The sequence below is a fragment of the Hemitrygon akajei genome, chromosome 8 (genome assembly GCF_048418815.1).
Source record: "Hemitrygon akajei chromosome 8, sHemAka1.3, whole genome shotgun sequence".
Taxonomy (NCBI): domain Eukaryota; kingdom Metazoa; phylum Chordata; class Chondrichthyes; order Myliobatiformes; family Dasyatidae; genus Hemitrygon; species Hemitrygon akajei.
Genome location: NC_133131.1, coordinates 17,083,530 through 17,098,366, shown reverse-complemented (window position 1 = coordinate 17,098,366; position 14,837 = coordinate 17,083,530). Strand labels below are relative to the sequence as shown.

Genomic DNA, 14,837 nt, shown 5'->3' with positions numbered 1-14,837 from the left:
TGCCAGACCAGCAGATTTATTGGAGTATGGGATGATATTCCTGTAAATACCATAACACACTTCAATTTCATTTTTTAAAACGTGTTACACCAGTAGTATAATAGATTTTCCAAAGAACCCATGAGTTCAAAGGGAATGGGTAATAAGCAAGTATTTAGGATCCTAGCTCCAAATATAGAGTTTTTGACTCTTAAGTGTTTTAGACTGCAATGCTGGCTCTGACTGCACACATTGCTGACTTTGGAGCTTAGGCCTTGACCATACTGTGCATCCCACCCCCCAGCTGGGTCTGTATACTTGTGCTCTGGAAGTCCAACTTACATCCTAGACCCATGAATGAGTTAGAAGATAGACCACCAGGATTTCTGAACAATTAGATGATAGGTTATTAGAATTTTACTAAATATGTGATCACAGGAAGGAGAGTTCTCACAAGGCTTTTGTCAGCAACATTAATAAATCCCCTCTACTCATAAAAGCCAGGAGTACTTAATTAAGAATCAAATTTAACAATTAGATGCCATGAGTTTTAAAAATGTGCCAATTATTTTGATGTACAGTCAGCCCTCCTTATCTGCGAATTCCGCATGCGCGAATTCAACCATGAATCGCGAAAACCCGGAAGTGCTCTTCCAGCTCTTGTTGTTCGAGCATGTACAGACTTTTTTTTCTTGTCATTATTCCCTAAACAACGCAGTATAACATCTATTTTACATAGCATTTACATTGTATTAGGTATTATATGTAATCTAGAGATAATTTAAAGTATACGGGAGGATGTGCATGGGTTATCGTGGATCGGGATTGAGAAAAGTCAGAAGTTCTCTTACTCAGTAAGTCGGAACAGGTACACCTGGTATTATTTAGCGTCAGTTAGTCAAACGTTTGTCTTAGTATATAGTATATATTTTACCTTTCTATGCATATAAACACTTAAGAACGTATATTTCAGCGCTAGGCTCGGGAACTTGTTCCCGAGTTCGATCCAGTGACAGACCACTATCGAGTGCGCTCTGCACCATGCTGGGTTGATGTGCGGATCAAAATCTCAAAACCCCAAAACCCAATAATTAAACCACTGCGTTGCTTAGTAATAATTGTAGCTTTCATCGGGGCAGAGCCTTTCTCACTTTATCCATTAAAATTGTTCCGTTTGCTTTATTATTTCCACTTTATTTTCAATCGTGATCATGATTATTTTCGTGAACAGAAACACTGCGGATTCAGATCTCTACCGCTGGGTCCTAATGTCCACCGCACTGAGACAGGTTAAATAAGGTCTGGGGTTCCAATAGGTCCTAAAATCCACCACATTGAGACTGGTTGAATAAGAGACTTCAGCATCCGCAAATTTTGGTATCCGCGAGGGGTCCCGGAACCAATCCCTCACGGATAAGGAGGGCCGAATGTATTGAGAATTTTGATATAGCTGGATTTCACTGTAGGTCAAGAATCTCCCTGAGATCTCAACCTCTAATGGAATATTTTTCTTCTGTCAATATTTTGTACTGACCGACCTTTTTACCCAACTCTCTCAAATGTCAGAGTAGAAAGCAAAATGCATTTTTTTAAAAACATGGAAATGTTTCAAAAGAGAAAATTATATTCTCTCAGGAATGGATTTGACTGCAAATATAAAGATTTAACACTAGCAATCTTGAGAAATGTTGATTTTCACAGGTTGGTGATGGCTTGAGGGAATGGGAAGAAGAATTTGGCTCTACAAATGAGAAAACTTCAGCTAGTGAGAATGCGTTTGGAAACCTTCTTTAAACATTATCTCTCATCATTCTTAAAATGCACCTTTTCCCAAATGAACAATCGCCCCTCTTAATTATACCTTCTTCAATTTGGCATCTATGAAGAACCCGGGGACATATCCTACATTAAAGATACATAAATATAAGCTGCTGTTAATGATGTCATTGGGAAGGAAACTCAGTGCATGAAATATTCAATAATTTCTTGAAATAGGTTAGTACACAAGTTTATAAAGTTGCTCTTTGCAAACTCAGAACAGGCAAAACAACTAACTGTAGTTTTTAAATTTGAACATTTATTCCCAGAAATATAAATTTTCTTTTCACCAAGTACATGCTTTTGCAAAAGCCAATTTTGAGCTTAGGTAGTACTATTACCATATCAATTTAGGACTAGATAGAGACTGTCACTACGTACCTTGTACAGAAAGGTCAAACGTTTCCATTTCACTCCTGATCATCTCTTCGCTGGATTTCATCTTTCCCTGGGAACTAGCCATTAGAAAATCAAATTTACTAATTTTGGGCTTTTCACTTTGAAATTCCCCAAATTCATCAAAGGTTTCAGTTCTTGTTTCTTCAGAGGAAGCCCCATTTGTGACGGGGACCTCAGTACTTGGTTCTGCGTCACCCAGGGTTGATTCTGCCACATTAGGCTCTGTAATCTTTCCCTCCCTAGATGAAGTAATTGCAATATCCCCAAAGTCATTATTATTACTTTCCTTTTTCTCTTTGGTCTGCTCTGCAGTATCTTTGAAGTCTCCGAAGGCATCAAACTTATGGTGGGAGCTTGCATCCTCAGCTGAGAATGTGGTTACCGTGGAGACAGTTGTCATAGTGATGTTCTCAGAGCTGCCGAAAGAAGTTTCTTTCTTCTGTAGCACTGATGTGGAGGATAAGGATCTGTTTTCTGGATTAAAAAAGTACGATGGCTGCTTCTTAATCTGGGAGCCAGTGTCTTCTTTCTCAGACCAATCATAACTGGTCAAGCTGCTCACTGCCGAGCCATTGCTGAAGTTACCAAACGGGTCAAACTTAAAGTCATCCACATCTGAAAGAAACAGTGAATTCTGATCACCGACCTTATACTGTGAAATTTAAAGAATGACTATAATTTGGTAGAATGTCAGCTTTTAAGTAATAAATATTTAACTGTACAAAAAATACTGCAAAGGTCTGAAACTGATCAGTGCATGCTTGCCCCTGCAGTGTATCTGCACTTCAATAAACTCTTTTATTTGAAATAGACCTCAAAGCCATTGTCAATATGTTCTACGATTTTCAGAAGTCCAACTTACATCGGCTGCAGGAAATTAAAAGAATTTGTCAGAATTGATTAATACTTTTTGCCTTTGCTGATGATTGGCTCCAGCATTTATTTTCCGGTTGACTTGCCAAGAAAAACCTTTAGGAGGTAGAGAGACTTGTCTTACATTATCAAATATCTATTCTCTTTTGGCTTCAAGCATGGGCCTGGAGTCGCTTGTGTTAAAGATAGTGGTTATCTAAATTAAGAGTGAAGTAGGTTTGGCAGTCAGCTTCAGTTCTGTAAAGCTGAAGCATAGCACAGGTTATAACCTGCCTGTGCCATCAATATTCCCTTAACTGCTGCTCTCACAAATCAAGCATGGTCTGTTAATTCTTAGCCATTTTGCATATGCTATGGACTGTGACAACTTGTAACAGACAACCAAGAGTGGAGATATGACAAGATACTGTTGATTTGAAAAGGAATTCAGCATTTCAACTGGTTAAACTCCTGACTATTTTTAGACTGGTTCAGGCTAGACAGTCGAAGAAACTGTACACAACCAGAATTTAAACACATTATTACTGGATACCATTACTCAGTGGAGCTCCAGTGTTTGGTGTCATGGAATGGTATGCGCCCACGACAACCCACTCAGCAAATTCCTGATCTTGACCAAGCTGAAGACAAAGACAGTCATCGTTGGCCAGAACCACACCCCTCCGCCCTAGCATTTAGTTTTAAGTTATCAATAGGTGCCACAAACTAGACATTCAACCGACTTCATCACACAGTGTTTGTGCAGCATCGGAAATGGTGAACAAAAATAAAATTCATGACATAATTGCCATTTACTAAGTAAAGATTAATATAACTCACAGACCAAATAAAGTCATTAGTCATTTTTCAAAAAAAAAATCCTACGTTTTATTTCCTGTCAGAAACAGATTTCTATGGTTTTTGATGCTGCTGGCATTAGTCTGCAAAGAAAGGTCAGCTTCTTGACAAGATCTGGAGTGAAATCCGCAGCAAATGCTGTTGATTGCCAACAGTGATGGTCAGAATAAATTAGTACTGTTGCACCAAAACAAAAACTTGCAAACAGCATCATTAACATGATAAAACTTCAACTGCTTTGAATACAACTCATTATAATTTTGTTACATTTCAACTGCAAATCTTGTTGTCAACTTTAGAAGCAGAACTCCTTGTAAGAAGCTTCACTTCTGCCATTGGGAATATCTAATCAAAAATCATTATTCTGTATAGAAGTGCTTGAAACTCAGACATTCATCATTGCTCAATCTGGCAATGTTTTATTTGCATAAAGACATTCTTCAATCAGTTAAAGCACTACCCAGGTTTTACATTATTTATTTTCCTGTCTCTATTTACACACAATGGCCACTTTAGGTACAATTATACAACTGCTCATTAATGCAATAACCTAATCAGCTAATGACGTGGCAGCAACTTAATGCAGAAAAGCATGCAGATATAGTCACAAGGTTCAGTAGTTGTTCAAATCAAACATCAGAATGGGAAAGAAATGTGATCTCCATGACTTTGTGGAATGATTGTTGATGCCAGATGGGGTGGTTTGAGTATCTCAGAATTGCTGATCTCCTGGGATTTTCATGCACAACAGTCTCTAGAGTTTACACAGAAGGGTGCGAAGACATTAAACATTAGTGAGCAGCAGTTCTGCAGGTGAAAATGCCTTGTTATTGAGCGAGGTCAGAGGAGAATGGCCAGCCTGGTTCAAACTGACGAGAAGGCGACAGTAACTCAAATAACCACACGTTATGACAATGGTGTGCAGAAGAGCATCTCACAGCACATCGAACCTTGGAGCAGATGGGCTATAGCAGCAGACCATACACCTGCACTCAGTACCAAATAAAGCGGCCACTGAGTGTCTGTAACAACTGCTTACAGTAGGCCGTTCAATCAAAAATACAACTAAAATAGGTACAGCTCTTCACATTTATGTTTTCCTGGGATTTGAATACTACTCTGAAGACTAGCACTTAGTATCCTCCTCTAACTGTCCACGTTGGGCCACTGCAGAGAGCAAGGATTAACTACACCCAGACTATACGGGATAAGGGCAGGCAGTTTCCTTCCCCGGACACTATTAATCCAAACAGGTTTTACATACAGTAGATATGGTAGTTTTTTTTTGTCACTATTACTAATCCAGTTATCATCCAGCTTTGGAATGACTTGAATTTTAAATTCCACTAATGCTCTGATGAGATTTGAATTGTTTTGTCCACAACAATACAAGGTCCTCTGGAGACTACCATGATCCTACTGAAGCAGTTGCTCAGTGAAAGATCATACCTTTTACAGTGACTAATTCTTACCAACCTAATGCTACTGGCTATCAGCCACCAACAACGTATAAAGATTCAGAATATAGTCAGTGTATTGCAATGACTTGGAGTTGCAAGCTCAACCAGCTACATTATGGGCACTAGCCTCCCCAGCATTGAGGACATCTTCAAAAGGTGATGCCTCATAAAGGAGGTATCCATCATTAAAGACCCCGCCCACCACCTAGAACTTGTCCTTTTCTCATCAATGAGCCTGAAGACATACACTCAACGCTTTAGAAACAGTTTCTTTCCCTCTACCATCAGATTTCTGAAGATAAAGAACCAATCCATGAACGCTACCTCACTATTTTTTGCTCTTGTATACATAGTTGCTATTTGTTGTATTGCTGCAAAACAACAAGTGTCACTCTATACAGTATGTCAGTGATATCAGACCTGATACACGGTACGTCAGTGATATTCGACTTGATTCTGAAATTATGATATGGGTAGCTCAGAACTAACAATGAGCTGCACCAGCAGTTGAAATTCCAGTGCTCTTTGATAGTCCAAGTCAAGTTTCTCAATCGTTGCCAGATCCTATCTGGTCAGACAAGAACATACCAACACGAGCACATTCCTCCCCACTTCTTGTAGTTCCTAAGGAATGCACTGCCTCAAGAAGTCAAGATCCATCATCGAAGATCCGTACCACCCAGGCCATGCCATTTCCTTGTGGCTACCATAGGCAGGAGGTGAAGAAGCCTGAAGTCCAACACCACTAGCTTCAAGAATTCCTTCCTTCAACTGTTTAGTTCTTGAAACAACTTGCACAACCCTAACTGGTTTAACACTATGATCACTTTACACTAAAATACTTTTTTTATTCTAATTGTTATTTCTTGTAAAAGTTGTGTATAATTTATTGTGAATGCTGCTTTATGATGTCATGTGCCTGTGATACTGCTGCAAGTTTTTTTATTACACCTCTGTACACGACTGATTTGCATATGACAAACACTGCTTTGACTTTGATCAACGGGTTACTGAATATATGTGGGACAGATGTGAGCAAAACAGAGGAAAGATGAAAATGAAGTATATATTGAAGAACAAGGACACCTCCAGCTAGGTCTCAAAGAACAGCACAGTGGATGGTCATCTAAAAAATGGTGCTAAAATTATATTTTCTTGGTCAGGGTTATTTACAGTGAGAAATCAAGTTATCTTCTAATGTCGGGCGAGAAAGATTTTGCCAGTTATTTAACACTTATTGCAATTTTTTTGAATACCACAGTCATTTACAGAAACTACCAGTTTAAAAAAAAGCAAGATTGGGATAGACAGAGTCTCTCTCCCTTCCACCTTGCAAACAAGGAGCCTGCTTGAATGCAAGGCAGCTAGCTAACCCAACACTGAGAGATAAAGTAGAAATCTTTCAGTATAATATAACAAAAGGCATTCTTTTTTCCAATTCACTTAATTATATAATTAAAAGAGCCTTTATCATATATTTGAGTTATTTAAACATTTATAATGACCCAGGGGAACACTCTAATCTCCCTTGTGCTATGTTCTATCTATCAAAATAAATGCAGCAATCAATTTGCTGTCTTTTAGCATTGTTGGTGAGAATTGGATAGTGAAACATGTTCAAAATCATTTAAAAACAAATCTCGCTCTGACTTTTGCAGTTTTCAGTGGGCAGATGACTCTTAGAAACTAAAAACCATCAGGCTCCTGAACCAGTGTGAATAAGCTCAACACTGAACTGATTCCTCAACCTATAGACTCTGGCTGCTCCAGGCTTTGTGCCTGTGGGCCCTGTGATGATGACTCGGCTGTGCGCTAAACTGGGACTGGGGCTGTGGCCTGCTCCATCTGCCCCAGACTTCATGGACTCACTTTCATTCTGAATGCTACCTGCTTACTTTTATTGTTTGCACAACTTGTTTTTTTTCCCCTCTCTGCACATTGAGTGTCTGACGGTCTTTTTTTACGGGTTCTTTTGTCTGGAAGGAGACGAATTTCAGTTGGATAATGTATATACTTTGATAATAAATGTACTTTGAACTTTTGAACTTTAAACACTGACTTTCAAGGACTCTACAACTCATGCTCTCAGTATTATTTACTGTATTTGTACAGTCTGTCTTCCTTTGGACATTGGTTGTCAGTTCTTATGTGTAGTTTTTCATTTTATATAGCAATTCTCTGTTCTACTATGAATGCCTGCAAGAAAATGAATTGCAAGTGACGTATACATACTTTACTTTGAACTTTAGCAATAACTCCTTTCAAATGTTAAGCCCAATAAGAAATACAACCAAAGGTGGGAGGCCGTTTTTGAAATTATGAATTCACAATGGATAACTTCTGTGAATATTTGTAATATCAATATTGTTATAGCTATATTATAAGTTGAATATCACAATATAGATAACAGCCAATTTTCCAAGTTGGCTCTGGGTGGGGAAGAAAACCTTGAATATAAGGTATCTTATTTTCTCACAAAAAATATGCAATTAACAATGGGCAGCCAAATGCTAAAATGTTCAGTTTCAATTTCAATGCAAAAATGCAGCAATATTCATGCTGTGTATTACAGAAAATGGTCTAGACAGGTACAACTGAATAATTACAGAACTGTGGAAAATGACAACCTGAGTATGCTTGAAATATGAAAAGACACAAACACTGAAATATTTAGCAGGTCGGGCAACATCTATGAAGGGAGAAACAGTTAAGTTCAATGAAAGGTCTGATGAAATGTCATTCATCTATAAAGTTAACTTTACTTGGCTCCACAGAAGCTGCCCAACCTGTTAACTATTAGCAGTATTTTCTATATGTTTATTATGGAATTGTAGAATTACTCACATGGATTTTCTTTATAAGCTTACAGGGCAACTAGTACATCAAAATGTCAATAAATGGAAATGCTGTTGACAGTGCAAATGATGTGCCCAACTGTTAACCATGCAGGAGAAATATGACTGCAGTTATTAATAATCTTTGTGTGTTTTCCCATAATAGAATAAAGAAATATTGTAGAGTAAAGGCAGTCCCAGGTCTAAACATGATTCATTTTCGTTTCAATTTTCTGTGCACAATTTTTTTTATGAGAAAGTTGAAAGCCTGATCACACCAATCAGTAGTTACTGTCTCTCCGGAAGTAATGTTTAGCCATTTATCAAAATGGTTTTTAATTTGGTGAATTTATAAATGAATAAGCCAAGACACTTGTGAATGTCATGTATGTTTCTTATAAAATATTATAGAATATTATAGAATATCTGTTCGATCTGAAAAGTTCATTGTGTTTCTCTTTTCATGGGTGTCACCCAACCTTGGATGCATGCCAAACTTTTATTTTGTTGAAAAGTGTAATAGCAATATTCATGTGACTTCTTAATGCATTTAAAACAATCATATGACACTGAGGGGCATCCAGATGATTGGAAATCTATATTCAGAAGTTTTTAAGCTGGCAAGAGGTTCTACTTTTCATGTAATTCCAGGCTCTTTATATATTGCTAGGGCTCAGATCCCTCCCAAGAATAGCCTGTGGACACTAGCACTGGGGTTTCCCTTCTGCTTGTATACTCTAAATCCACAGACACTAATGCAGTAGTGATATGGCTTTAATGTTCTGCGTAGTTCTAGAGCCTGTCCCCACTGTTATTTCCAGCGCCATGTTCTAATCCCATAACAATAATCTCCATATATAAACTCTGCTCTGTTTTCTCCATAGATCAATGGCCAAATTTTACCACTTTCCCTGGTTCTCCACATTAATTTGTGACCTCAGAAATTAGCTTTGTGCTATCTCATGCTGGCTTCCAAACTCAGAAATTCCATTTTTGCCCCAAAAGAGATTAACTTCCATCTGAACCTTTGTGGCACCCTTTCAGGTGCTCCCATATTGCTTTGGAATTGATTAGATCTACTGCAGAAGAAAAATGTTTCCAGACTGCTCTTCTCATGCTTCCATTCTCCTTCTCCCAAAACAAGCCCCCAGGTGCTTTCACACCCATACAATGCATTACCTTCATGGATTCTGGCCCGTCTCTTAGTGTCAAGTCTCAGTACCTACTTTATCTTCCTTCCGCATGCCTTCAACTTTAGCACACAACTTAAAACGATACTGGATTAAATTGAATAGATCAATAAGAGCGATTGTAGAATAGTTATGAGAAATAACAAAAGTTAGGCAAGTACCAAGGAGAAGAGAAAGCTACAGATTGAGTAAGTCAGCAAAGGGCCACGTGCTAAGAGTGAGAGATAAGGACATGGGACAGAGGACAGGAGGCTCTTTAAAGGAAGATCACAGGGACACAAAATACATGGCTTAAAGATATACACAGGGAAGAAAGATGACAATGACTAAGTGGATAGAAACAGAGAAATGTAAAAAGCAAGGAAAAGTACTGAGAGAGGAACACAACTGCAATAATAGAAGATCCCTTAAAATTTTGTCAGTTAGCATCATCATGGAACGTCAACAAGTTCAGCTCAAATGAACATTATCCAACTTGATTGAACAGCCACAGGGGCGGCGGGGTGGGAGAGGGGGAAGTCGGAGTTGGGATATAACTGGAGGCCACTTTCTACTACTGACTTAGAAGAATGCACAGTATCTTAACATAGTTATATCATTTAAATCATACAGCCTTTTACAGTCAAGATGATTTGAGATTTATGATTTGTTTAAGAAAGGTTTTGATATGTTATAGTCAGTGCATTGCATGTCTTTTTGGTTGGTTATAGGTGCATTTCTGAACCTTTGCAATGGTTTGGCAAATAGGACACTTGCAACTTAATTTGGGCACTTTTAGTTACGGCAAGTCAACATGACATTACACCACCAAATATTGAAAGATCAATGTTTATTAGCAAGATGCCACTTCAGAATAAAGTCAGAAAATACTATATGCAGTAGTTATACATTACAGAGTGTAACAGCTATTTAAAATACAGATTAGACTTCACATGCAATACTTCTGCAAACAGAGCAAAGTACAGAAAGGAAAGTTTAAGAAGGCAAATTCAGGTAGAAGGTCTTTTAAAGCATTAAGCATTTTTATACAAGAGATTGCACTTCATTACAAAAAGCAGTAATATAAATCTATTGGAATGCAGTTGAGTCTTGATAAAGACATGACCAACACTGCTGATCAGGGATGTTGGCATATATCACTGGGCTATACTTAGATTTGAAATTCAATGGATAGTGTAAAATGGGATTCTATGCTTTCAGCAGGTGCGCCTTTATATGGACTCAACTGTACAGGATTAAGATGTCAATGGTACTGATGTGAAACAAAGAAAGTTATACAGATTTTTTTGTTAAATACAGAAAGGGTAAACATGAAACCAAAGAAAAGGATTAAAATGAATCTAATCCTATTTTCAGCTCAGATATGATAATTCTTCAAGCATTATGGATAGAATGGTTCAGAATAGTTTGCATCTTCAACAGTAAGTAGTAGAAACATATTTTGGCAAAAGTTCCATTGATAAGACAGATTCTTAATTGAAAAAAAGGGTTAATATTCAGAATCCAACATATGATTGTCTCTGGGTTCTATTTTGATAATGACATACCTAAAACCTTTAAATAATAGCTAATGCAAAACAAATCACTAGTTACAGAGCATTCTTGTGATAAGTATGGAGAACATAGTTCAATACTGCTAAGACTTCCTATAAGTAATGGTTTATCTCACGAGTAACGTGCTGAGGCACAATAACACAAGACAGAGAAGGCTTATATTCAGTCTAAAACACAATCCTTAAAACAGATCCTAGACAGCTGAGTGAGAATACAAAACAATACACTGCAAATCAAAAACATTTATTGCCTCTTCAAATTACAGATACCCTGTAAGCGAGAATCAATTATAAAATAAAATAAAGGAAGTTAATGAATGTAGATCTTTTTCTATCGGATCATAATATTTATTGTTAGTTTCATGGGTTAGCCTTTAGTTTTAATCCTCCATGCATTCAAAACCAAGTTAAGCCTGCTTCCACACAGGAACAGTTGTTTGCCAATTTCTCATCAACTCTGAGAACTTTAATACACTAGGTATCATTTTTTTTGTAAATACCTAACTCCCTGCCCATTGGCAATTCTCTTTCTAACACATTTGCTGTTTGCTTTGAAATATTTTGAAAATTTTGGCTTCAAATGGATCCACCAGGAAATTAATTTGACAAATGTGGAGGACCTTTTTTAAAGTTTACACATTATTTACATTTAGTTGATATGAGGTATTACTTTTAACTTAAGCTCAGCTGCAAAGTCAAAACAAAATCAAGTGCTGTTCTTCTCATTCAATCATTTTGGCTCTGTAAACTTGCTCATTCACCAATAGTCATACATGATCAAAAAGACAAATGTGCAATTCAACTTCAGAGTAATTAGTCAAAGTGGTATTTAATCTAAAATTTACACACGGTGAAGTGCAGAGAGTGGGTGTGTGGGGAAAGTGTTGCTCAGTACTAGTTTATGTACAGTACTTCTGCAACATTTTCCCAACCGATTAAAATAAAGATGTTTTTACCAACTTATCAGGTACTACAGGTGTCTTTTTATTATCCTTAGGCATACAAAGATTGGACTCTAAATGGTCCCTTTCTTTACAGGAATGTTTTGATTCTTAAGGCTTGTAATTTCTTTGTATATTGTCAATAAACAGTGTGAATTATTCAAGACCACAGTAAGCAACACTGGGCAGGTTGCTAAACTATGGTTATTAGAGCATTCTGGTACTGGGACCGCTTCTGTTTTTTAAAATATAAAAACATTTTCACAAAACTGCAATGCTTAGATCTACTGACACAATGCTTATAAATAATTCACTTCTTCAATTTCAAGCTTAAGTGAAAAAGCCCTTAGTATTGTCTGGCAGATTCACAATTCTCAAGAGTCAGACGAAGGTAAGAGTAGAAATACAATTCAGACCCAATTCCATACTATTTCCTTTTCTCTTCCATTTGTAATATGACAGCATGTAAGAAGTATTTTACCACTCCTTGGCATAACAATACTCCAACTGTCATTGTTTCCTTAATTTAGTTGTCCACACTTGCTATTAATCAGTTGTTTCTTTAGCTGGGTTTTTACAATGTTATTGGAATCAAGAAATTACCATGAATATTTTATAATGTAAGTGACATCTCATAGATCTGATTGTGAGGATAGAACTATCATTGTAGGTGCAGCACATATTTTTTGTCTGTTTGAAGTTCGGACTGTGTGCAACAAAGTGACAAGAGGAATTTATCCTACACTTCTTCATTTCAATGAGAAAAAAAATAATGGATCAATTAATCACTAGTCTAGGTTACTTTTGTTTGTTATATAGAATTTAGCGTGACAATTTGATGAAGATACGTTGAATTGGTGGGAGTGCCTCTATTCTCTTCTGCGTATACTCTGTTTGAAGTGTGGTGTAGAATGTTACCTGTGTGACAACTTGATGCCTATGTGTGTAGATGCATCCATAAACTTCAAAGCTTCCTTATTCTGAAACAAGCTAAAAGTCATTCAATTCCATTACTAACTACATATGCAATGCAATCTATTTAAAAAACTAAACCATTAGATTACTGGATTGAACCTGGTCTAGTTGGATAAAAAAAATTGTTTCACCTTTGATAGATTATATGGTACTTCATTTTGAAAAATAAAGACTAGTTCTGTGCAATGTTCAGTACAAGTTCCCTTAATTTCAAGTAATTCACAATGCAGATTTGTAAATGTTATTATTCTGTATCAAGCTCAGCTATTGCATTAAGACATTTTTATTTACTTATTGAGAGACAGCACATAATTGACCCTTCTGCTGCACCGCCCAGTAACCCCCAATGTAACCCTAGCCTAAGCATGGGATAATGGGACCAACTGACCTATATGTCTTTGGAGTGTGGGAGGAAACCAGAGCACCCGGAGGAAATCCACGCAGTCGTGGGGAGAATGTACAAACTCCTTACAGGCAGCGGTGAAAAATGAACCCGGGTCGCTGGTACTGTAAAACATTGTGCTATCCACTATGCTACCTGTTAATTCAGCTATCTTTGAGTTATTCAGTAATTTGGAATAAGCAAAATAAATAACACCATATAAGAATTTCAATTTCACAGATTTAGTTACCATATAATTTAAATAGATTGCACTGTCATCCTATCAATCTCTAACAATAATACTATTTCTACAATGTTAAGACAGTCTTTAATTACACTTACAAGATATTCTATAATAAACACACTTGCCGCTACATTCAAGGTCTAAACCTGAGCAAAATTATACAAGCCTGACATCACGCCATGCATGATACAACCAAAGGCCCAGGAACTATGCCACATGGAGGCACATATTTAAATTTGGTTCAGGCTAAAAAATACTTTTAATCGGCAGTTCTCCAAATAATATTGTTTTTAATCTCCAAATAACGTGGTTTTAAATCTATAGTTCTTCAACATCACTTTTAATCTAATGTTCTCCAAATATGATCACGCTTAATTTACAGTTTTCCTCTTAATTTCCTCTGAACGCCTTATCCTTTATCAACCAAGACAGCCAGATTAGACAATACTGTTTCCTCCACTATTAAACATCTAGCTCAATGTTGAAGCATTAAAAAACGAGGTTTGGATCAAAATTTACAACCCTGTAAATTTCCCTGCTCAATGTAGCTTCCTGGCCCAGCCCTCCAGCCACTGCACTTTCAAAAGTACTACAACACAGTGATATTTTACTACCTGTGGGCTAGCCAGGGCTTTGTCCATGACAGTTCAGCCCTAAATGATCTACGTTAAGATTCAAACACTACCAAGGTAGTCCAATGGCCCATATGGAAGTTGATTTTCATCAGTGGAGACTAGATGATTGGAAGCAATATCAAAAGGGCACATATTAATATAAATCCAGTTACTTGGCTTTGTGAAAAGAGTCAGGAACTTAAATGGGACAATTTACACAACATGTTGATCATTAACAGGGAAAGATAACTTAAAATAATAATTACATTGGTAAAGACTAATAACAGAGAGTGATGGATGGACAAGAGAGACAGGTTTCCATTGTAAGGGGAAATCAAGGGAAAGATTAACTGCCCATTAACTGTGAATTACCACTTAATATAATAAATGACTGCAAAAAGGCCTTTGAACCTGCTTGGCCAGTCAATAAAATCATAGAGTCATAGAACATTCTAGCACAGAACCAGGCCCTTTGACCCACCTAATCCATGTGAACTGTTATTTTGCCTAGTTCCATCAACCCACACGTGGACCATAGCTCTCTATACCCCTCCCATCTATGAACTTATCCAGGGTTCTCTTAACTGTTTCAATCGAATGCACATCTACCACTTCCGTTCGCAGCTCGTTCCTCAATCACATGACTGATGTGGTTGTTGGCCTCAGCCCCACTATTCTGTCTGACCCACCACCACCCCCATCGCTTTCCATTTCCCTACTGGAGGCAGAAGATCCATC

The 14,837-nt window shown here is 37.3% G+C and overlaps 1 protein-coding gene across 6 annotated transcripts in view; it reads right to left on the bottom strand.

Moving 5' to 3' along the window:
* The window catches only part of synrg (synergin, gamma), a 122,930-nt gene that overhangs the window by 30,821 nt on the left and 77,272 nt on the right, over nt 1-14,837 (bottom strand). For all 6 annotated transcript variants that reach the window (XM_073053351.1, XM_073053352.1, XM_073053355.1 and 3 more), the window contains one exon: nt 2,179-2,811. In XM_073053351.1, coding sequence (XP_072909452.1) covers nt 2,179-2,811 — 633 coding nt within the window. The remainder of the gene's footprint in view (nt 1-2,178; nt 2,812-14,837) is intronic.